The 25,257-nt window shown below is 43.7% G+C and overlaps 1 protein-coding gene across 2 annotated transcripts in view; it reads right to left on the reverse strand.

Annotated features, from left to right (window-relative positions):
- Window positions 1-491: 491 nt before the first annotated feature.
- Window positions 492-25,257, reverse strand: part of TNS4 (tensin 4) — a 38,966-nt gene continuing 14,200 nt past the window's right edge. The window contains exons 3-13 of one of the 2 annotated variants that reach the window (XM_054993456.1): window positions 21,419-21,860; window positions 19,317-19,714; window positions 17,214-17,300; window positions 16,445-16,552; window positions 14,809-14,904; window positions 13,249-13,326; window positions 11,324-11,395; window positions 8,737-8,905; window positions 4,970-5,038; window positions 1,758-1,784; window positions 492-1,080 (exon numbers count right to left, since the gene is read on the reverse strand). In XM_054993456.1, coding sequence (XP_054849431.1) covers window positions 951-1,080; window positions 1,758-1,784; window positions 4,970-5,038; window positions 8,737-8,905; window positions 11,324-11,395; window positions 13,249-13,326; window positions 14,809-14,904; window positions 16,445-16,552; window positions 17,214-17,300; window positions 19,317-19,714; window positions 21,419-21,860 — 1,676 coding nt within the window. In that variant the 3' untranslated portion in view covers window positions 492-950. The remainder of the gene's footprint in view (window positions 1,081-1,757; window positions 1,785-4,969; window positions 5,039-8,736; window positions 8,906-11,323; window positions 11,396-13,248; window positions 13,327-14,808; window positions 14,905-16,444; window positions 16,553-17,213; window positions 17,301-19,316; window positions 19,715-21,418; window positions 21,861-25,257) is intronic. The other variant, XM_054993457.1, reaches the window with a different exon arrangement.

Genomic DNA, 25,257 nt, shown 5'->3' on the forward strand with positions numbered 1-25,257 from the left:
GGTCAACTGATCTCTGTGGCCTGGAGACCAGTTGTAATTTCAGATCTCTGGCCACTACCTGGAGGCTGGCAACCCTAAACTTAATACTCAGAGGCTTGACTTAGAAAAGAAATGAGTGTTTATTGTGGGAATTCTGTACTTTGATAGGAATGAGGAGAGAGAGAGAGAGATTGTTATCTGTCTAGTCTAAGGATGGCTCTGGATTGCTAGGGAGGTCCTTCATCCATGGTGCAAGATGGTGAGGAGAGATACTGGAGATTGTGACAAAGAAAGGAAGAAGAATGTGTCATGAGGAGGTAGTCCTGAACGTAGCGATCTACACATCAAAGGATATTTCAGAGCAGTAAAGAATAGAAAGAGTAAACAGATCTCTGATCTCTCTATCTTTCTAACTTTCTGGTTTGTTCCCTCTGAAACTTGAGGAAGTAACAGCACCAAGCTGTGGCCCTTTCCTTACAAATTAAAAAAAAGCTTGCAAAATCAGAGTTTATTGTTCCAAACAATGATGGAAAGAAATAGATAACATACAACAAAGGCTTTGGCTACAGACAATATTTCAATAGTTCAGGCGTAACAGTCAGGCAACATTATTGTTGGCAAGTGCATCCCATGGCCTTGCTACTGTCACAGCAAACAGTGCAACCTTGCGTGCGATAAGTGTGTTGTTTCTGTCACCAGAATCCTTACATTTCTTCTTAAATAGTCCAAAAACAGAGATAAAAATGCACAGAGAGGGCCCTTCAGCAGACAGGGCAGAGCAAGAGACAGGGTGCTGCTGAATCCTCCTGGAAACCATTCCTGTTTTCCATGATGACAGTTCTGTACCAGCCTTCTCGCAGAGCAGTTCACACTTGTCTGTAGCCTCAAAATGTATCCCTGGGCAGCTTCAAACATTAAGAAGAGGTGGTGCATTGGTGTTCTGAGAGGGGGAACTCAGCATCTGGGCAGCCTTAAGCAGCAGGTAGAATTTTCTTCACAAAGTCAACAATGTGAGAAGCTGGATGGACGGGGTCATATTCTGCAAAGAGGTGGCAAACGTTCTCGGAGTCGGCTGGGCTCTTGGCGACGACACCAAAGATCCTGTGGTGAGAAACGGGAGAGGAGAGACACATCCTCAAGGGATAAACTTACATCCATATATGATAAAGAACTGGCTCCAGCAAATGAGAAGAAAGGCAGGGCTTTACTTTGTGGCTTAATTAAGTAGTTTTTCATATACTTATTTTGTATAATTTAATCTGCTTCAGGAAGACAAGGGGAGATTCAAAAGGCCCATTTTCTTTGTCTTTTATCCCCCACCCAGTGCCATCTAATTTGAACATGTAATCGCCCAAAGACAGGAGAAACAAATGCTGATGCTGATGTGCCTATATTGTATGCAGAAAATGGAAGTACAAAGATATTGATAGTATAAAGCAAAAAGCAACAAAAAAAGAGTGTAAAAAAGATTTAGCATAAAACTTAAGAGTCCATGAATATCAACACTGATGCTGTGACACAGCTACAAAAATGGATAAGGATAATGGACAAAAATAGATCATCCACACACACACACCCAATTTGGCCCACAGAGGAAATGGTTTTTTAAAAATGGCACCACACCAGTGGCATAACATCATTTCCAGCAAATATCCAGAAGTGACATCACGTCACTGGCGTGACATCAATGGGACGCTCTAGGATTTGGCCATTTCTTCCCCCCTCCCCTGCATTGCCCCTCCACGATCATGAACACTCAGCCCATCCACATTGCTTACCTTGAAGTCCTGGAAAATTTCTGCCACCTTTTTTTTAAGAAAAAAAAAGAAAGAGGGGAAGTAAGACTTTACATATATCATAGTGTACTTTCTTTATAAGGTGGTGGACAGTGCTGTCAAGTCATAACTGACTTAGGGCAACTGCTGTTGGAGTTTTCATGACAAGAGATTAACAGAAGTGGCTTGCTGTTGCCTGCCTCTGCAACCTTCATTGGAGGTCTCTTATCCAATTACTAACCAAGACTAACCAAGGCTGACCTTGCTTAGCTTCTGAGATCTTGCCTTGGCTATCCAGGTCAGGGTATTTTCTTTAAATATCACTAAAGAAAGGACAAAAATAACCCGAGGCTGAACAAAATAACTAGAAGCTTTTTAGAGCAAGACCCTTTTTAGCAAACATTGCTTTATGAACGTTTCTTTATAAAATACACTTTTACGGTAATTATTGACCAGCTGAAGTTCTATCTTGGTCTCTGATTTTTGATCTTGGCACATTTTAAAACTTTCCTCACAAGCTTGAGGTCTGGCAACTTGCATGAGAAATATGTGAATTTGTGCACTAACTTGTCTTTCCCCTCACCAAGCCCATGGCATTCCAAATCCTACATCCCTAACATGCTGCCCACAAGCATAGCAGAACCTTTGTGGAAAGTCTGCAACTTGGGGGTAGCTAAATATGTAAAACTGGACAGAAGCTGAATGGCATAACTTTTGAAATGGCTTCAAATCCTGTCATTATATCTCTACTGATTGGAGACTGTAAAGAATCAGCCCTCCTATCTATCTAGCACACTTATATCCTTTCCTTTCTCCAAGGAATTCAGGCCAGCAAATGTGGTTCTTTCCTCCTCTGTTTTATTCTTACAATAACTCTGTAAGGTTGGTTAGATGGAAAAGAGGGAATGACCCAAGGTCACATAGGGAATTTCAGGAGGCTGGGGATTTGAATGCAGGTCTCCTTTAACCACTACAGCTCCTGGCGGGAGCTGGAGTTTTCCTGGAATTGGGTTTTTTCTGGGAAAAAAGGTGGCGGAGCTCTCAAGAGGGAAATGAGGAAAAAACACATGAGATTCTTTGAAATAATATTTTCAAGCACTATTGCCAAGTATTTTCAAGAGGTGCCGGAACTCCGTTCCACCACGTTCCCCCTGAAAAAAAGCGCTGCCTGGAATTATAACTGATCTCCGGACTACAGACTACTCAGTTCCCCTGGAGGAAAGGGCAGCTTCAGAAGGTGGAGTCTATGGCATTACATCCCACTGAGGTTCCTCCCCTCCCCAAACCCCACCTTCCCTAGGATTTACCCCCAAATCTTCAGGAATTTTCCAGTCTGACTGTAGCCCCACATCATATAGACAGATCTTTAGTGGTGGCCAATGTTTTGGCAATCCTGAAAGGTTACTGGGAACCAACAAGGCCAAGAAGCTCTGTATGAAAAGTCATTACCAGCCCATGTACCCAAAAGAAGTTATCTTGTCCTGCTAAGCATCACAATCCCAGGGCAGTTACTTTGTTTCTACTTTGGATTTAGGAAGAGAAAGCAATCTGGTTCCTAGAAAATCACATAAAGCATTCCTGTGTGTAAGAGAAGAGCACAGGGAGTCTTTGCTAGACAACTGACAAGTACTTCCCCATCTGGACAATACCAGCCAGCAGCCCTGTTCAGTTCTAGATAGCCAAGACCATATAGAAATTTGGGGAAGGGCACACTAAAATAAAGAGCCTTTGGCAGGGGGTGAATTGAGGGAGGAAACTTTGAAATTTTTAAAATCTGGCCTGTTAAATGTTATTCCAGGGCCCATTTTAATGCGAATGTGCAGGTGTGCAATTTGGTATCTAAGAGGCATAAACTGAAATCTCGAATCAGATTGGGAGACTGGATTCTGATTGGCCAGATAAAACTGAGTTTATTTGGTTTTATCCCACAAATGCTGAAGGCTGGCTTCTCCAAGATTTTCTCCACTCCTTGTCTTTCCAGCCATAAACAAGATCATCTTCCTTGGCTCATAGCCTTCATGGCTCCCCATGCTCCTGGCTGGCTTCTCTCCCAGCTGCTCTGTCTGCTGCCTCCTGTCCTCTGCTGGCCTCGCACCACTCTCCTGCCACGGAGCTTTCCTTGGCTCTTTGAGCCACCACTTCTTTGTAGCTTGTACCACTGCCCTCTTGCTGCCACTTGACCTCTGCTGCTTGCTTTTCTCTGAGGCCGTGGATTCCCACCTCCACCCCTCCAGCTCCAAAACAGACTTTCAAGCCACCAGCTGCCTTTTAAACTTCACAGCTTGCCCGCCGAGCCCCCCTCCCACTTTGACATTCAGATTCTCTGGTTTGACCTTGGTTCCCTTGCTGTAGTTTGGTTTGTTGGTTCAGCTTGCATTGGGAGTGGAACTGGCCTGAGACCGGCTTTTGGCCTTTGCTTAAGATTTCTTTGCCCTGGAAAGCCTTGGAATGTTTTCTGCCATAGGAAACAATGGAGAGTGGCTGTGGGGGCAGCTTGTTCGGAGACCCATAGAACTGGATCCTGGATTCCAATCTTCCTGAAACTTGGGGGAGTGTCTTCAGTAGACAGGAAGGAGTAAGGTCCCTGCAAACTTGGTGGAGGTTGCTTGAAAAATCCCGCCCCCTAGATAGTTTCTCTCATAAGGAATAATGGTCAAATAAATTAAGGATCCTCTAATCTTACTGAACCCTGACTTGGATAGCCCAGGTGAGTCTGATCTCATCAGATCTCAGAAGCTAAGCAGGGTCAGCCTTTATTAGTAATTGGATGGGAGACCTCCAACAAAGACCAGGGCTGCAGAGGCAGGCAATGCCACCTCTGTTAGTCTCTTGCCAGGTAAACCCCAGCAGGGGTTGCCATAAGTCAGCTATGACTTGATGGCTCTCTCCACCACCAATCTCACTGAACCAGGGCTGTTTCCACATGGCTTACCTTTTTCCGGAAAACAGCCAAATCTCGCAAGAAGACGCTGTTATCACGTCTTCTCCCGCGATTTCGTGCTATAACAGCGTCTTCTCGCGCGATTTCGTGTGAGATTTTGTTGTTTTCCGGAACAAGGTAAGCCGTGTGGAAACAGCCCTTATTAGAGAATCTGACCCAGATATCAAGGATATTGAATATTTATGGTCTTTATGGTACCTGGATGCAGATTGAACCAATTTTTGGGGGTGCACACCCCTAGAACGTAGCCCATTACATAAGATTTGACACTTACTTTCGGTTTTCTGGATCCAGGTCACAAAAACTGATGGTAGCCAATGGGTAGTGCCGTCTGAAAAAAACCCTGCAGGTATGATACAATGTAAAAATGTCAGAGGATGGAGCAAATCAGATAATGAGATTCTTTAGTAAGATCTATTAGTAAAAAACAATATTGACTTAGTGTTAATAATTATACTCTGCATTTTTCTAGACATTTTATCTCACTGTTCCTCCAAGGAACTTAGGGCAGTATACATGGTTCTCCCAACCCCACTTCTTCTGCAAAACAACCCTGTAACGTAGAGCCAAAACACACGAGAAGAAATACCTAGGTTCAGCATGTGTTCTCTTACCTCAAGGTTTGCCGGGATCTGTAGGCGTCCTGGAAGCTTAAAGTTTAGCATTTAAAGAGCAGCAGGAAGGGAAATACAGGCGCCTGAATTTCCCTTCCCCTTCCTGCTGCTCTGTAAATGCTAAACTTTAAGCTTCCAAGACACCTACGCTTCCCAACAAACCTTGAGGTAAGAGAACAAGTTTAGCATTTACAGAGCAGCAGGAAGGGGAAGGGAAATTCAGGCGCCTGTATTTCCCTTCCTGCTGCTCTGTAAATGCTAAACTTTAAGCTTCCAGGACGCCTACAGATCCCGGCAAACCTTGAGGTAAGAGAACACGTGCTGAACCTAGGTATTTCTTCTCGTGTGTTTTGGCTCGTAGGTTAGGCTGCGACAAAGTGACGGGCCCAAAGTTTTGTTTTATTTATTTCATTTCTACTCCATTTTTCTCCCCAGTGGGGACCTAAAATGGCTCAAAACAATATCTTCTTCACCATTTCATCCTCACAACAACCCTGTGAGGTAGGTTAGGCTGGGAGTGTGAGACTGGCCCAAAGTCACCCTGCAAGCTTCTATGACAGAGTGGGGAATTCAAAGCTGAGTCTCTCAGATCTCAGTCTCACAGTCTAATTTCTCTACACAATGCTAGCTCTATGGCTGGGTCGAGATTTGAACTTTGATCTCCCAGCCTGACACTCTAACCACTCTATCTATTAAGCTGAAGCACAGAGCTGTGAATACTCTATGCTTCACATACATTAACTCAGCAATCCATACAAATTACCCTACCAAAGCAGATTATTGTTATCATCCTACTGCTGACCAGGGCTTTTTTTCTGGGAAAAGTGGTGGTGGAACTCAGTGGGTTGCCCTCGGAGAAATAGTCACATGGCCGGTGGCCCCGCCCCCTGATCTCCAGAAAGAGGGGAGTTGAGACTGCCCCTCTGTGTCACCGAGCGGCACGGAGGGCAATCTCAACTCCCCTCTGTCTGGAGATCAGGGGGCGGGGCCACCAGCCATGTGACCATTTTCAAGAGGTTCTGGAACTCCATTCCCCCGCGTTCCCCCTGAAAAAAAGCCCTGCTGCTGACTGATGACAGAGTGAGTTGCTTAAGGCCACTTACAAGTTCATGACATAAGCAATACCCAGATGGACATTTCCTGGTTTGCTGCTCATTTGCTCTGCCACTATAATACACATAATTTATGGATTGTACCGTTGGTGAAAGGAGGAAGAGGAGGAGGGACTTCTTTTAACCCCTGAAAACCATGCCATGTTGGTGACTATGGGATCTGCATGGACAAAAGCCGTACGGGACAGAGTTTGCCATGAGCAGGGCAATTGAGGGAGATGGATTAGAAAAGTTGCTAGGATCCAACTCAGTCTTTCATTTGGGGGAGTCTATCACAAGAACAAAATTGTTATGTGTGAAACACATCCTGATTGAAAAGAATTGCTTTGTTTTTATATCCTCCAAAATCTCAATTTTAATGTCAGTTTGTCTCACTTTGTTCTCTTCTGACTTTCTTTGCTGATTAAAGAGCCCTTCCTTTTGCTCTGTGACATTATCAAATTGGTAAAAAAACAATTCTTAAATTAATTTTTCATAATATGAGTCCCCCCCCCCAAACTGGAATCTATAGTCTCTTAATTTGAATCCCCCCTCAATATTCCCAATAGGCTTCTCATTCACCCACCCACAGCAGGCAACCCCTTACCCTCAGCTTCAATCCCCAGCAACTGAGGAGCAGGAGAAAAGTTTTTTGGAAAATAGTCTACATAGCAATGCTCTAGGAATTTCCTCATGTCTCTATGATCCTTTATCACAGAGACTAGGGGAATTCTTAGAGCGTCATCTGGAGGTGGCATCACATCATCCCCAAACTCCATATATATATAAATTGAATGTTATTATTATGTTATTATTATTCTCCCCAGACATTACTAACCGCCCCCCCCCCCATGTCCCAGCATTTAGAGAGGCAGTGCTGGCAACCCTCATTCCCAGTTAACAACAACAACAACATTCAATTTATATACTGCCCTACAGGACAACTTAATGCCCTCTCAGAGTGTCTTACAAGTGTTATTACTAGCCTCATAACAATCACCTGTGAGGTGGGTGAGGCTGAGCGGGCTCTGGAAGAGCTGTGATTGACCCAAGGTCACCCAGCTGGCTTCAAGCATAGGAGTGGGGAAATCAAACCCAGTTCTCCAGATTAGAGTCCTGCCGCTGTTAACCACTACATCAGACTGTATGAATATAGACAGATTTATGGGGATGTTTTTAGATCGGGGGAGGTGTAGTAAAAGTATTTAATTTGATAGGCTGATTCTTAAATTATCATATTAAAGTTCATCAGCAAGGTTTAGTGCCTTTAAAACTAGCTCCCCCAAAGATGCATTTCAAATCAAAAGCAAAAAAATCTAGGAGCTCAAAGGTGAAATAAGGAATTTCTGTTGAATTTTGAATGTGCAAAATTTTGATTCAGCTCCTGAAATTGCTGAATCATCTTATTGAAGGATCTTTTGAAAGAGCTGGTGCTTTGTACCACCATCTTGCTTTAGCAACCTAGGCAACCCAATTTTATGCATCTTTACTCAGAAGTAAATCCCACTGAGTGCAAGGATCCATATGACTGGAGCTTTAGCTCATCTCTCTCTGGTACTATCTCATAAATTCTAACTGTCCCAATTTACTAAAATCCTGATTCTTATAAATCACTGTTTCTATTTTGTCTTTTAGATAGATAAGCACATGTTCCAGTTTCCTTAACTGTAACTTCCTATAGTTGCTAGTCCAGGTATATTCCAAAGGGGTAACTGTATCTGCTTGCTATAAACAAAATGTCAGGTCTTGTGGCACTTGACAGATTCACTGCAGCACAAGCATTGTTATTTTGTCCAGGTACAGTAAATATTTATTTGGCTTAACTTTCAGATATTCTAAAATAAGTACAGCCAGATCCAATATGAGTGCACATTCTATTAAACTTTCTTATGTTAAACACAAAAACAAAACCATGTTATGGTCACTTTATGGGTTGGATCCCACCGGCTTCCCTGATCAATCTTTCCTGATCTCCCACCTCTGTGCAACTGCTGCCCCATGTTGTTCCCACAAACCTTGACATGGCCACGTTGATGGTCAAAAGGGGCCAATCTTCCCTTTCCCGCCATTGGAAAAACTTGTGGGATCCAACCCTATTAAAACAAACTGTTTCACAACTCAGTGTTAGGGAGGATATTTTTGAATAAAAGCACCCAGCAGGAGGGGCATTTATAATGCACAACTGTGTAAGCATGGGCCCTCAGGAATTGGTGCAAAAATAAGCACATAGGACAGTCTCTGTTTTCATTTGAGAAATGTTTCCCATCCCAAACATTTTAATCTTTCCTATCCCAAATATTTCACCCAAATGGAACACCACATTAGAGTTTCCTTACTTTCTCTGGATGTCTGTCAAGGTAATTCCTTGCTCAGTGACTTTGAAATGGACAACGGTGGGTGTAGGCAGAGTTTCCAGTTCAAAAGTGGAAGACACAGCTTTCCGAATTGCTGCTTGGCCAGTGAGAGTCTCCATAGTCACAGAATGTAGGTACAAGAGATTGCAAACTGCAAGGCCAAAAACAGAAGAAAATGAAGAGAGAATGACCAGTTGTGGCTACCAGTATGGGGGTAAGAGTTTTATGGAAATATGAAAATAGAAATCAAGAAAAGGCACTCAAAATGGTGAGACCCTGCTATAGTGTTTGGGTGTGGGTGGGTGGGTCAGCCTTGCTGATGTTTCCTATATTCCAAAGAAACACAGTTCGATATGAGAGCAAGATTTGATTCCAGTAGCACATTAAAGACAACAACATTTTAAGGGTATGGAGCTTTCAAGAGTCAAAGCTCCCTTTGTCAGACTCTCAAAAGCTTATATGGCCTTTAAGGTGCTGGACTTGAATCTTGTTCTTTGACTGCAAACCTACATGGTTACCCACCTAAAATATGGTGGGATATGCATTTCTGCACTGCAGTTGTACATCTATTTTTAAAAGCAGAATCAGATTTTTAAAGATTTAGGTATGCTGGCAGGGTGGTGGTGGTAAAGGAGGAGTGAACTGACAAAACTTTACTTGTCAAGTTGGGGCACAGCAATGTTGCAGGCAATGTCTTCTCAGAACAGCAAACAAGTTTTGCCCTGAAATTTTTATACAATTTCTTTCCATGTTTGTGTATTTCAAAAGCTTTGTTTGTTTTGTTATTTTTATTATCAGATACGTTCATTGTCATTCTGACATGAGTCTTCGTTTCCATTGGATTCAATAGGAAACACATTTCTGGCTGCAATCTGTTTGGATGAAATGTTCAAAAGGCTGTAGCCCTCAGGCAAAGGATCTTCTTTGCCAAATTTCACAAGGGTGGGAGAAGAGGTCTCTGTCTTATGGACAATAAAAATGATCCATCCTTCACCTTCTACAATAAAAATGAAGGTTCATGGATCTTTAAACAAACAAACAAAAGTTGACTGTATTGGCTTCTACCAAGTTATTTATTTAACTTCCATGAGACATGGGAGGCATTTGTATCTACGAAGTGCAGAGGTTTGCACTTGCCCTGAAGCATGCATTCTGCATTGAAGAGTGGGCAGGGGAGATATGCTACTGACCCATAAAAGCAGACCTTATGCAGTGGGCTCAAATTGACAAAGCCAAGCAGAGTTAGAGAGACAGACTTGAGCTTACATCCCCAGGAAAACAGGCAATGTGGTAGAGAAGGAGTGGGCACATTCCAACCACTGTTAGCACTTGTTAACAGAGACAGACAGAGACAGACAAACTTTACTTAATCACTCAGGGAAAGGGGATGGTCGCTAAATAACAGAGCGCTTGAAATAACATGAAAATGTCCAGGCTGAAAGAAACAGTACTGATTCAAGCAAAAAGGGAAATTGGGGAGGGGGCACTAGGTCAACCACCAATGCTTATATATTGCCTCCCCAAGCCACTGAGTTTCACTAAACAATATGTTTCTGTACAAGCATGAACTGGTTTTAACATACTCCCTGCAGTCAGACGTCAGGGAAGGGAATTACTTCTTTTTTTAAAAAAAGAAACTAGTTCAGAACAGTGCTGCTGGGGAGGAAAGGCTCCTGTCATCCCCCTAAAGCTGTTTTCTTGCATGAAAACTGCATGTGAGGGGAGTTTATTTCACTGATTTTGCAGCCTCACATGCAGCAAAGCAACATAACCCCCTATGTGCTGTTTTAGTGCAGGAAACTGGCTTGGGGGGAACGCAGGAGCACTCCCTCCCCTTGGGTGTTGTTCTAAGGTTGTTTAAGCTTGTTTAAGGGATAGCACCTTGCTGTGAAAAACTTTAATTGCATATGGTGTATGTGAATCCCCTTGCATGAAGACAAATCTCAAAGTTGCATCTTTGGGCATCCCTCTGACCAAAAACTTCTTTGAACTCTCTAAAACAGACTGCCAATAGCCAGGAAAGTAAATAAAATGAACTGACACAATGCTTATTCATTGATTGATAATCCTATTGATTTTTTATTACTAGAAGGAGTGTAATACATTAGTTGTTTTTTCATTCATTTGGAAGCAAACACACATCTCTAGGTCAGGGAATTGCGTGACCCTACTGCGCAGCTCAAAACTCAATGAGAGCTGCTCACACGATACACACCAAACAGTGATAATCAGACACTACTGGTAGTCACACAGACAGCAATTGCTACAGCAGGGAGGAGGAGAGGAAACGTCAATTTCCCAAATCTAGAACATTGTTGTTTGTGTGATGGATAAATGGGATCTCTTTCTAGGAGAAGCACAATCTTATTGTCTGTATCCTCAAAGTGCATTTATAATTCCTTTAATTTCAACCCCCCCCCAATACTACATTACTTGTTTAGGACACTTGTGTCCCGATGCTCTGTTTGAAGATCTAAATAGTAGCTTTCAAAATGACATCATAAAATATCAAGCAAGGAGAAAAACATCTAAATCATTTTTAAAACAGACAATGAAAGTAAACGCTCACCAGCTGCTTTCTTGAGAAGTGGAAGAATGGCTTCTGAGCCCATGGCAAGATTTTCCTCTCCACCAATGAAATCTGAAGCCAAGACAAGGGGGGGGAATCAAACTTACCCACCAGTGACAATCTATATTGCAAATATAACTAATTTACAGTTGCAATAGGGAATTTCTGGGAAAATAAAATCCCCCAGTAACTTAGACTAGATGCTGGGAGATTCAAAATCTTCCTACCATTCTGAAAATGGCTATTGTGAGGAGACCTAATTCAGACTGGGTTTCCTGCTCTGGGAAAAGAAGGGCTTGAATTAGGGTTGCCAACAGGACAGGCTAAAAGAATCCAGCCCCTTTAACAGAGGCTTAAGGTGTGGAACTGGACAGCTGAGACTTTTCATAGCATGGCGGTAAATAACATCAGTTTGTAAATACCATCCCATTAAGCCTCTATTAACTTTGTTCTCCAGGTCATTGACAACTCTAGCTCCCGCATAGTTTTGTGTAATAAAACTCCCTCCCTCCCTCGGCTCTTATTAGTCCCAGGAAGGGAGATTTTTAAAAAGGCATTTCTTTTTGCCATTTTGCCTTGTCCAAAGCTAACACTATCATGTGGGAGGGTCCGGGATCTGTTCAGGTAGCCACCCTTGACTCAAATTGGTGATGGGTCTGGCTGTTCTTAGCCCTTCAAAAATTTTGGAAGAGCTGATCATAGATCTCCCAGCACTTCCTTTGGCCCTGACATAGTAACTGAGGAGAAAAATATTTGGATATTTTTTATGAGAACAGCTGTGGCACTCCTAGTGCAACAGAATAATCTCTTGGAAAGGCACTCTGTTTATAGGCTGCATACAGAAACCAGGAGCTGCAGTGTTGCCGTTTTTCCTCCTGGGTGAGATGCTAGCTTCCCAATGCCTTTGCAATACAACTGACAGCCACACTGACCAGCCATTTGAACACCAATTCAGACATCCGTCCTGCCCCTTCCCTCTTTGATTTAAGCAGCATGTTTGCCTTAAACAAATCTTTAAGGGGTTATGTATGTGTGTGAAATCTGATGAGGAGACCTTAACTCTCAAAAACTTATACCCTGGAAACTCATTGTTGGTCTTCAAGGTGCTACTGGATTCAAGCCTTGCTCATCTACTGCACATTTAAAAAACGATGTCTCAATCTGTATGAAAGATAGATAAGAAAGGTGCCCAAACTATGAACATCTTTACTCAATTCCAGGCCTGGAGGAGGTTAACACCATGAACTGGAGACAGAAGTTTCATAAATATACTACTCTGTTGACCAGGTTAAGCAAAAGCCAAATCCTTGACATTCAATCCTGGTCAAACTAGAGCATTTATAGTACCTGACATTGCATGTACTCAGAGGGAATTTTAGTGATTCTGGGGTCTTGGGCAAAAGTCCAGGAAGGGACCTGAGAATCCCTGACACCCTATTGCTGCCCCTTGGGCCAAGAAAGAGGTGGCCCTTGCCTGGGTGGGAGCCACCACTGGCAGAGGAAGCCAGTTGCCCAAGTCCCAGATGGGGCAGGTGTAAACGATGGCAGAAATCTGCTCTTCACCTCCCTCCACTCCTTTGAGGGGGCAGGGCTGTGGGTGGTTGGAGGCCTCCAGTACGAGCCCTGGACAGCTGCCCCTGTTACTCATTGGCTAAGACCAACCCTTACTGTACTTACTCCCTTCAGTGCCTGAATGTATACAATCCCAGGTGGCTGCCTATCTAAAATTCTAATGTCAGACTCTGATAATAGGTTTGTTCTCTGCAGTCTGCCAATGATGTAGGTCCAGATAAGTCCACCAGCAATGAAAGGCATTTGAGCAAAGAAGCACTGAAGCAGATCTCCCAAGGCCTCCCCCTGCCCTTAGACCAGAGGTTGAAGCCTAGATATTAGGTGGAATTCATTGCTTGATTTCACAAACCTACCTTGGGTGGGGATCACCAGTTTGCAGGGTAATGCTAAAGGAATAATGGTGTGTTGATAGACAAACGCAGAGAGACTTCCTGCAGTGAAGAAACAGCATGAGAGGAAGGGGATTGGACACAGGCATTTATAAACCTCAAAGTCTGACGTGACTGTTCAAACAAGGAATGGCTTCAAAGGACAACATGGAACTCATTGTCAGCAGATATGGCAACTGCTCTGACTTAGATGGGTTTAAAAGAGGGAGAGACAAGGCTCAGTTCAGTCATCATGCAAAACTAGGGTTTATTTTAACAATGGGTAGTAATTGAAACCAAGATTTGGCTTATAAACACACTCAAAACTTAGTTCACCTTAAGAAATGCTGGTTTCATTGCCTTTTCCCTGCCCAGCCATCTTGGTATCTAGGATGAATGCAAGTGATGGGGAACAAGCCAGGATTATGCCTCAATACCTACATTTGTACTTCATGTAAAACTAGGGTCCCCCGGCATGGGGGGCATGGGGGCATCAGTGATAGAATGACAACACTTCCAGGAAAAAAACCAAGGCCGATTCCAGACGGCCCTCCGCATTGCGAAACGTCGCGTGTCGTCGTGCAGAAAACGCGAAATATCGCATTTTCTTGTGCAAGTTTTGCGCGACGTCGTGCAAAATTCGCGCGAGAAAACGCAATATTTCGCGTTTTCTGCGTGATGACGCGCGACGACGTGCGACGTTTCGCGATGCGGAGGGCCGTCTGGAATCGGCCCAGAAGTGATGTAATGAGTCTCTAGGAATCACTGGAAAGTTTATGGTCAAACCATAGAATTACCAGCAATTACTAGAGAGGACTGAGGTCACTTCCAGGTTTTTCCTGAAAGTGATGTCATGCTGTCGTCCAACTGCCTTTTAAAAAGATTTATATTTTCCAGCCAACTGTAGCAGTAGCACCAGCAACCTGTTGGGGGTTTGACAACCCTATGTGAAACCACTGTTAAGACTATAGTTAATAAACCAGCCTCATAGTATAGCTTTTGATCTGGTTTGATGGACCTTAACTAAACATAAATAATGTGGTGGCCTGCATAGGATGATGGCACTAACCATAGTTAGTTAGGTTTTTTTAAAAACAAACCAAAAACTTAATTTTGCAACCTCAGATTAATTTATAAAGCCCAGCTCTGGAAGGCAGCTCCAGCCCATTTCTATTCCTCACTACCCTCTGGTTGTGATCCCACACAGTTTTACACTTGAGAGGAGAAATTGACAGAGCCCTCTGGGAGGCAAAGATGAAATTAACAAACCGTCTGAGGAGCCATCTCCACCAGCTCTGTCTTTTTAAACTAGGCTTCCTGGCTAACATTGTATCTCCCTAGACTTGGTGAACATGCGTCTCGGCATCTTATGTACAAAGACTCAAAGATGGAAGGGAGTTCCAAAGGTGAGGTGCCACCACAGAAAATGCCCTGTCTCACTTACATTGTACGTAGTTCTCAGCAGTACAACCTCAACCAATAATAGTAAGCATACAATAAATGGCCACAGCTTTATAATGTAGAGTCTTGGCATGGTTGCCTTACCAAAATAGGGTTCTTCATCAGCCCCTTTAAGATGAACTCCTCTTGTGGACGACTCAACAAGGAAGTGCCTGATGGGATCAGCACCATGATCTTCCCCTTAAAAGAGAAACCACTAGAGCTGAAACTTTTAAACATATACATCCACGCACTTCACAACTGAAGTTCTGCAAAATTCAATTTTTAGGTGGCTTTCAAAGCTGGCACTCTCTTTTTATCCTTTTGTTCCCAAATCTCGCCTTATTTAGCTTTGGAGCCAAAGCTTTCATACTTTGAAAGTTGAAATACTTAAGATGCAGTTGCTGAAGTCTGCCTTGTATATGCCTTGAACAGAGAAGTTTTTTTAAAACTTTTTTTAAAAAAATGAAAACAACAGAAATCCCACTTTTGACTTTTTGGCCTCAGTTAAGAGTAGTGAAGCTGCAGGCATGTTTGGGCTACACATTTAAACTAATGGAAAAGGGAGAATTTGCTTTGAGAATATGTGTTTCCTCACATTAATTTCAACTCCAGAAAATATTAGCACAATAGAATACAGAGACATGCAGTTAGATAATTCATATCACCTTTAGCAGAGGCATACCCTTCTAAGTCCACTGGAGTCAATGGGCTTAGGAGGGTGCACCTCAGCTCAGAATTGCACTGCCGGGCACTAAGGTCTTATCAACATATTGCAATGCCCTTGTGGGAACAACATGAGGACTTTGCATCAGACATGCTATGGGAATTTTCTGCCTCCCACACACATACACCAGCTCTCCAATCCTCCAGGTGGAGCCACTATTGGCTCCACTGAAAGAAAATCACATTACTTAGGTGGCTACATGCAAATTTCACATCAGATCCAAGAGTGGCTCAGTTGGACAGTTTGCAAATGCAAAAGCAGCAGGGGAGAGAGGCTATAGCTGCTTTTCCCTGCCTGCTTTGGCCACAAGCAGAAAGAAGCAGGTGGGTGTATGGTAGGGTTTCCAGCCTCCAGGTGGAGCCTGGAGATCATTCAGTATTACTACTGCTCTTCAGGCTACAAAGATCAGTTCCCCCGAAGAAAATGGCTGCCTTGGAGGATGGACACTATGGCATTGTACGCTGCTGAGCTCCTTCGCCTCTCTAAACCCTGTCTTAGTTCTCCAGGTTACAGGAATTCCTCTCCAGGAATGTTCCAGCTCAGAGTTGGCAATCATAGTTTGTGAGAGGCAGAAAACGTCCATCACATGGCTGATACATGAGGACTTTGTAATGTGTAGATAGACCCTAACTCTGATGCATGGACAGAATTACTGTCCTCTGCACAAGAACTGTGCTGGGTATGCCTATTTTCCACCAGGAGACATACCCTGAACAGTAGCTCATACAGAAGCACACTGGTGACGAGCATTTTGGAGGACAGACAGAAAAGTATAAAATTGAGGCATGTCTCTAATTCTAATTCAGAAAAAACAAAACACTATTTGCATCAGGGATCATCAGTTTGGCACATTCTGGTATTTTTTAGTCGTCCATTCTGCCCTCTCCTTTCTTTCTTGACAATACTGGGACTATGAGACATCTCCAAAATATGGGATTTGAGCCCTGCTCAGTTTTGCAATAGAGCCTCCCTGGGAAGAGAGGATTCCCACCCTGCCAAGAGAATTCTCAGTACCTGCTTTGCTGCTGAAGACTTTCATGGCCAAGCCAAAGGAGCCACGGAAAGAGGTACTATCCCGCATGATGAAGGTACCGGGGAGTTCATCCATAAGGAGCTGAACAGCTATTTAAACACACATGGGAGGGGGGAGATTATCTCAAGAAAGATATTTTATATTTGATCTCCCAGGTTTGACAGGAACTATCTGTTCAAAGAGGAGGAGCAGAAAAACAGACATGTGGCTGGAAACCCATGGTGGGGGGGTGGGAGTGGTGCAGAAGTAAAGTAAGCAAGTGGGGAAAGGCTTAGACCTCTCTGCTCACTTTCTCTGCTCCCAGAGCTGTTCTCACATAAAAGAAATCTGCCCCGTGCATTTTTATTCTTAAGTATACTCAGGGATAGGCAAAGCCTGGTTCTGATTGGAGGACAGAACAAAATGTTCTGAATCAAACATGGGATACACAACCCCCTGTTTGTCTCCAATGTGCAGAGCAGGGAGTGCATAAGGCTCTTTTAGGGGAGAAGTGTTGGATTGGATGAGTGTTACCCAGCAAAGAAGGAGAAAGACAGTCTGAAGAGGTCGGGGCTGCAACAGATAGGAGAAGACATAAATAAACCTTCTGCTCTTGGTTTCTTTCCTGCAAACGCCTCACTTTCCTCCCTCTAAAGTGGCACATTATCTCCCCCCCCCCAAAGCATCTAGGCTATTGCTCTGACCCAGCAAGGCAAATTCTTATGTTCTAGATATACTTCTCCCCTCCCTCCCAGTTGGTCCGTATTTTACCTTGGTCCCGCGTAATGTTTGGTTTGAACCAATATTTGGAGGTGTCCAGCACAAATTTCATAGTTGTCTGGGCCTCTCTGGGACAGCCTGCAAGAAGAAGTAAGATACAGTGAAGGGGCAGAAGTCAACAAGAAAGGTAACTAGAATGATCTGAGAAGGAGATCCTTTTCCTTTGGGAAAGTGGGTTTTATTCTTGGGCTGGGGTGGGTGGGTGGTGGCTAAATTGCAACCAGACAAAGGGAGGAAAAGTAAATAATGCACTCAAAATCCGCTACAAATGATAGGCAAAGAGGTGCAAGGTAAATGAGAAGGAAGTGAGTTCTTCCCACAACACAAAATTGACCTTTAGAATTTGTGGCCCCAAGAAAGTATAGTATAAATGGGTTTCAATAAACATAGAAGTAAACATGAATAATAGGTTCAAAATGGCTATTATTCCTCACAGCTAGAAGTACAACTTCCACATTTAAAGATGAAAACTACCAAATGTAAGAGATGAAGGAAAAAGAGTGAGTGTACATGTGTGGGACAGTACTACCTTCTTGCCCTGTCTGTGAATGTTCCTTCAGGACCCTATCAGAAGACAAAATGCCAAACCAGTTACCATGACTGGCAACTATCTGTCCTGGTCAGTTTGGTGAACTGGCTTCTCTCTCTCTTCCAACGGACAGTTCTATGTACTGTTGAACCCCCTTCTTTTCTGTGACATAAATGGCTGAGGCAGAGGGACAGAAGCACATTGGGTTGGATCCAACCAGCTTTTCTGCTGGAGAAAAAGGGAAGGAGGGGATCACCTTCATTTATTTATTTAGGATATTTCTGTGCCACCTCTTCAGAGTCCTGTACTTCATCACCGAGAAAGCTCTGCTGGAGATCATGGAACCTGCACTGACAAAAGTCATGTTGGATGGGAACTATAGTAAGGAGGGGGACTGGTTCAGATTGAATGGAAAAGCTGTCTGGATCCAACCCATTGTGAGCAAGTGAAGGACAGACCCTGGTTGTTCCCCTTCCACTCTCCTCTGACTCCCCTGTGTCTAAACTGGATGGCACAAAAAAAGAAGGAAAGCATTCTCCTTCCCCCTTTGTCTCTCCTGTTCCCTCCCTCCACTCTCTTGTAGCAGCTTCAAGAAACCCGCATGGAAGGTGTAATCACAGTACCTGGTATAAAACAGTCCAGAACTTTATTGAACACAGTCTCTCTGCACAAGACATCTTACACAGGGATGCTCAAGTGGCTTCAAGTGACTACACATTCTGTGTAGTCTTATATTCAAGTGTACTCTGTCTCCCCAGTAGTGCATGTGTACTCACAATGGGAGAACAAGTGTAAGATCTTTCACTTGAGCGTCCCCGTGTAAGATGTTTTGTGTAGAGAGACTCATAGGCAAGGCCTGGTCTGGGTCCTGCTGGACCATAATCAGCCGCTGCTAACAACCAACTTAATGAGTGAAAAGTGAAACTAAAACAAAGGCTTTTCCCTTAAGGGATCATGTTAAAATAACTGTACAATACAATAAAGAAACATCACCAAATGCTCAACTCCCCATGATAAAACAGAAAGGAAAGAGGGAGCTGGAGTTGGCAAATGGAGGTAGGGCAAAGTCAGGCCAAGAAACTTTATCCATGGACAATTCTCCAGCCAAGCCACTCAAGTGATTGCCTCAGGCAACAGAACAGGGAGGTTGCTGATGCTCTGAAGGAGCTTGGCTTGCTATCAGCAGCATGGGAGGCGACTGGCATCCTGGGCTTATGCTGCCACCAGCTGGGTTCACGCCAAGTCCCTGTGGCACCGTTATGGGGACGTGGCTGAGTGTACCTTGCTTGAGGTGACAAACTACCTTCAATCAGCCCTGACATTATAAAGCTGATTGCAAAAAAATTGTCCCTTTTGGAGAATGTACATTGGTACAAACTTAGCACATAACTATTTGTCTGATTCCCCCCCCCCCATTTGCTTGCAACTTCATTAATAGAAGTGCACAATTTTATTCTCTCCCCTCCTCCAAATTTGCTCATACAAATGTGGTTGCAACAACTGGTGAATAAGCTTTAGTTTGGAATAACTGTGGCATTTCTAACCACAGCAAAGGAATGACTTACTTTCCATTGATGACAAAGATGTAAGTGAGCTCTCGGAAGAGGTCTTGCTGGCACTGCCAACACCAGAAACTGTGCCAGAAGTGGGCGGGGGCATCTTCTGTTTGAAAGAACCCTGGTGAACCTTGGAAGGTTTTGCAGACATCTCACTGTGTTCCAGACAACCATTGACAAGCAAAATGGGAATGGGGAATGGGGACGGAAGAGGGCCTGGTGGAGTCTGTGCTTTCTGGAATGTTGGCAGTGATGTAGAATTCACTTTCAGAGAGGAAGCAACAGCAGAGTTGTAGTAGGCCTCTGAGCTATGGGTGCCAACGGAAGAGCCACTTAGGGAGCCAGCAGATGAGAGACTTCCTGTTGACCTGGTCTCAGGTTCATTGTTGGGCAACAACTGAGTGGTGCTGCAGAAGAGAAGAGAAACACAAGAGAATGAAGGGAGATCAGTATGATAACTTAACACTAAATACCTTATTGGAATGAGTGTTTATGGTAACTGCTGTATTTTGCTGGTCAGACTTGCTGCGGTGATACCTATATTGGGTGATGGGCTTGCCAGTTGGCTGCTGGATGAGGGAACAGAGTGTCTCTTTGTCTCTGACCCCAACTGCCCCCCCATGCCTCAAGCACTGTTTAGATATATCGAAGGCATAGAATTTGTGGAAGCCAGGCACCTTAAGGACTACATGCTCCACGATGCAGTGAGGTGTGCCATGCAGAGTCCATCTACACATTACAAAGTCTTTGTGTTTGTTGGGGATTTTGTATCCCACATAAGATGGGAGTTTTGTGCCTCCTAGTACACACTGGAGAAAGCTACTTTCCCCCATGTTCTGTGGTTACAAACAGAAAAGAGCTGGTATGCATCTGAGAGGCACAAAACCCCTGTTGCATATATATAAAATACAAAGTCCCTGTGTTGTTCCTCAGCAAACACAAAGACTTTGTAATGTGTAGATGTAGCTCAGGAACAGCGTCTGAAGTGCTGGGTTAAGAGAAATTCTCTTCGCCTGCCTGTACCCTTGCAGAAATCACTGCTCCAGCCTGGTCTTCTCTTCACTAACAAATTCTGGCTAGTTACTTCATTGGATGTGGTTGGATTATTCAATCTTATGATGCTGAGATTCTGCAGAATCACTTGCCCTCAAAGGAGGCTGCCTGTTGAACCCCTTTATTAAACTCTGCTCTACGCTGGCCTCTCTTCAGTCAGGAAGCATGCTCAGATTGGTGACTCATGCACAGGCAGTAGATTCTGATAAGGGCACATAGTTCCTACTCTAGTGCACTCTAAAAATAAACTTTAAGGGACCTGTAAGAGAAAAGTGTGCTTCTAATTTTAGCTTAAAGGTATTGGGCTTGTATTGGCTGGCTGGGAATGGCACTAATGCAAAGAGGAGGATGACAGAGCTCTACTATCTAGGCAGATGGGCAAGGTCTATTTGAAAGAACCCTGGTGAACCTTGGAAGGTTTTGCAAACATCTCATTGTGTTCCACAAGGGTTAGGAGAGTGGGCACAGGACTTTGAGGAGAAAGAGGTCAGAGGGCCAGTCTAGCTGCTCTTTAGGCATTGTCTGAAAGGATGGGAATTCACATCTCAAACATACTCCACAAAGATCACTCATCTCGACTTGTTTATTAAATGCAACTTGTGGGCTTATGCAGCCTCAATTTACCTTCAGCAATATGGGAAAGGGATGGAGGGTTTAACCCTTCAAACCCCTTTCAGTTTTGCTGTTGGAAACCAGCTCTCCCCCCGTTTGGTTGTTTACATTTTAAAGGGAAAAATATGCTTTTAACGGCCACATTTTTTTCTCGGTTAAAATGCTGATTACAAAGCAAGGGAGGCAGATCTGAATAGTGAAACTGAGTGGAGACTGAGGCATTAAACTGCCTCTCCCTTCCTTGTATGACCCCCTGAGGCAAATTAAGGCAGCTGGAACTTGCAATGTGCATTTTATGGGTGAGCCCTCAGACACTCCTTCCTCCAGCCACTGTTTGCAGAATCGCATTGGGCTCCAAGGACCCTGCCGCACAGAGATCCTCTATATAAGGGGAAATGGAGGCACAAGTCAGAATCTTCAAATGAACCCCAAACAAAAACTTTTACCTTCCCAGAATGTAACTGGTGTCTGACCCAGGACTTGTAGAAAGTACTGAGGCTTCACTGCAACGTTGCTGTATCTTCTCATGCTGTGAGGGCTTCAGGAAGTTCTCAAAGCCTGGCGAGGCAGCCAGGAAAGAATTTGACCTACTGGAGGCATAATTCTTTTGATCCCGCTGTGGAATGGAGATGCTTTCAGATGTTTGGGTGAATGGAGGTGATTGTCTCTCTGTGGGTAGGAAGAGTGGAGGACCTCTGGGGTTGTTCCCACATGAAAAAATAGCACGTTCTCTGAGGTCGGGGTTTTCTCCATTGATTTGTCTATATGGCAATAATTGGATGTGGTTTAGAGGAGACACAGATGGTGGTGTTCCAAAAGGGCTTGCCGAATTCTGCAAAGACTCATTGCACTTTGCTCTACTGGGTGACATTTCAATGTATTTTATATCTGATTTATAAAAAAAGAAAAAGAAAAATGAAAAATACACTCAGGATCATAACATCAACAGACATATTTATCAAGGACCAAACCTAGACCCTGCTTCCATAATCAACCCTGTTACAGTGAACGCATATACAACCTGGGAACAGTGTACGCTTGATTTTTCGTCATACATGTATTGAGTAATTCTCATGTTGCATTCAGTTATGTACAGCTGAATGTGTGATTTAAACCCCATATCTATCCATATACTGGTCCTTGATTTCAGTTGTAAAGTGAACACGAGTAAGCTCTTTCTCACAACCAGGTATGCATGTACATGCAGGTTGTACGTGCATTCACTATAACTTGTGAACATGGCTAATATCTATCTAGCATATATTTATCCCATCCCTTCTTCAAAAGGCTCAGGGTGAAAGGGTAGGATAGAGGAAGGGTAGGATAAAATGTGATAGCTGTTAATGAACAATGTGAAAGGCACATTGCTCTGTACATGCTTTGCATGCAGAAGGTCCCCAGTCTCTGTCCGCCAGGTCCATTTAAGGGTGATCTCAAGTAGCCAGGCTGGGAAAAAAACTGGCCTCGTTGCAGAACCTCTCCTTGACCTGCACAGTAAACAACCGTTTCTGACATATGCTTTGTTACGTGGATTCCTCCCTGTGATCTTTATGGATCCAGCTGCTTGTTGGCACCTGCAGGAAAGGGTGAGGCGCACGCTTCATTTCCTTCTCACAACGGGCTCTGTCTGTACCTGACTCCAGATGAAAAGCATCTGGCTACTCCCAAAGAATTCATCAGAGACAAGAACAAGGCAATTGCACAAGACCATGCCTCAGTGCCATTTGGCTCCAGCGAGGCAGTGATCTCACACTGACCTTTTCCTATATATTTTTAACTTACATTTTAAAAAGTGATCTAACACATTAAGAGCATCAAATGTTTGCAGAGGATTTCTACAGATGCTAAAACCGACGTCGCTAACACAGGAACTACCAGTTTCTTTCTGCCAGCGGTCCAACATGTTTGCCTAATTTAGAAATGAAGGAAACCCTAACCTCAGTGGTTTCTGTTGGAAGATCCTTTGTCAAATATTTCAAAGAAAGATTTCAATTACACCTTCTCTCTCTCTCACTGACTCCAGTAATCTCTTCTTAGGCTGGGCCAGGAAGGATTGTAATTTACTGACATAATTTGCACTGGAGAGATACAATGTCCAGCTATTTATAAACCATTTATATCTTATCACATTAATTTTTACAATAAGTAGGGTTGCCAGCTCCAAGTTGGGAATTTCCTGGAGACCTAGGGAGTGAAACCTGGAGAAACCTGGAGAAAGTGGGGCTTGGGGAGGAAAAGGACCTTGGCATGGCGTAATTCCATAGAGTCCACCCCCCAAAGTAGCCATTTTCTCCAGGTGAACTGATCTCTGTGGCCTGGAGACCAGTTGTAATTCCAGGAGATCTCCAGCCACTAGCTGGAGGCTGGCAACCCTGCTTGCAAGGTAGATTAGTGTTATTTCCCACATTTCAGGTAAGTAGCCATGTAGGTCTGCAGTAAAAGAGAAAGATTCTAGTCCAGTAGCAGCTTATAGAGCAACAAAATTTCCAGAGGATAAGCTTTTAAGAGCCAAAACTCTATTGATCAGTTAACTTTATCAGGTGTTTGATAAAGGAACCTTTGACTCTCAAAAGCTTATACTCAGGGCGAAGCTACAAGTGACGAATGACACTTGAACGGCAAGTGTATTTCCCCCTGTTCACTTGCGCTCCACTCGATCCACTTGCTGTTCAAGTGTCATTCATCACTTGTAGCTTGGCCCTCAGTCATCTTATCGTTCTTTAAAGTGCTACTGGACTTGAATCTTACTCTCTCCATACTGGTGGAGCTGGGAAGCAAAGAGAAATAGTGGCTTGTCTATAGGATCCTTTCAAGTGCATGTAATAAAGTCCAGAGGTCCTCCTCTCCAGCTTAATGAAGGCAATTATTTTGATTAAAGGCAGGAGGTAAGAGGATAGTTGAGACTAGCAGGAAAGGGGTAGTTTCCTGCTCAAAATAGGGCACTCAAACTGTTTTTGCCCAATGAGGTGCCAGATGTATCCTCCCCACACCTGAAATCTCATGGCAGGAACTGAAGGGAGTGGGTGGATAAATTATATCCAGAAAAATGACTGTGGGGGAAAGGGTGAAGCACCCTCTTCCCTCCCACCACTCGTCCAATTGCAGCTACCTATGACTGCTCTTAATCGGTGGGGAAAACGTGGGGATTGTCATCAATGAGGAACAATAGGTATTAAGGGGCAATTGCTTCCTAGTGCCTGGACTGCACATTACAGAAGTGTGACCATTTTTGCATAGCTTGTTGTTCCTGCCTTTTCCCCACTTTAGGTCTGGGCTTTGCTGAGTCACCCCAGTAACTTATCCCCCCTACATGTAGTACCCACAAGTGCTAACCTTTGATCGTGAGGTCAAAAAAAAACCTCCAACCAGTAAAAAACCAACAACCCTATGCAGTTTTGGAGGGGAGGTCAGGCACTTTCATCATCATAGATTAAAAGCACCCATCCCCCTTTTACATTTTTTCTGTACTTTGCACATTCACGATTGCATGCAGCTTCTTTTGCAAGCAGGCTTCTGTGGATGAACAGAAATGTGAAGAAGGAAGGGCAAAAGCTTCAGAGGAAAAACTGGGAGGAGATTGGGAGGAGTCGGAGGTTTCTTCAGAAATGCTTCCAATTCATATGCCAAAAGAGGCAAAAAAAAACCCCACCAGAAACCAGCAACACAAGAAAATATCGGCACAAATGCAGTCCCAGTAAATAACTAGAAAACTTGGTAAAAAAACGATATGCACATGGTTGGCAAATGATAATGTGTGCATGCTTGGGGGGAAAAAAAAAGACATTGCCACATTGATGTCAATTCTAGCTAAAACTTGGAAGTGATGCAGGGTTGCCAGCCCCCAGTGGAGTATCCCTTGCCTCCAGTTTCTGTTTTCTGCTACTGTTCAGAACAGTGGCAGGAAATTTTTTTAAAAAATGGCCACTAGGCTGGCTGGAAGCATGATATCGCTGCCAGTGAAATCTTAAATGATCACTGAAAACCATAAAGATTTTGGCAATTCCTAGAAAGAACTGACATCACTTCCAAGTTTCCTCTGGAAGTTGTCAATGGTGCCCCCATGTCCCCGCCCCCCAGTCTCCCACTGGTTGTCAGGTCACTACAGATGGTGTAGTGGCTAGAATGACATACTAGGATCTGGGTGACTCAGGTTCAATTCCATGCTTTGCCATGAAAGCTTGCTTGTTGATCTTGGGCCAGTCACGTACTCACAGCCTAACCTATCTCAAAGGGTTAGTTTTGAGGACAAAAAGTGGAGGACAAGATAATGATGTAAACCACTTTG

Source organism: Eublepharis macularius, chromosome 12, assembly GCF_028583425.1.
Source record: "Eublepharis macularius isolate TG4126 chromosome 12, MPM_Emac_v1.0, whole genome shotgun sequence".
In the NCBI taxonomy this organism is placed as follows: Eukaryota; Metazoa; Chordata; class Lepidosauria; order Squamata; family Eublepharidae; genus Eublepharis; species Eublepharis macularius.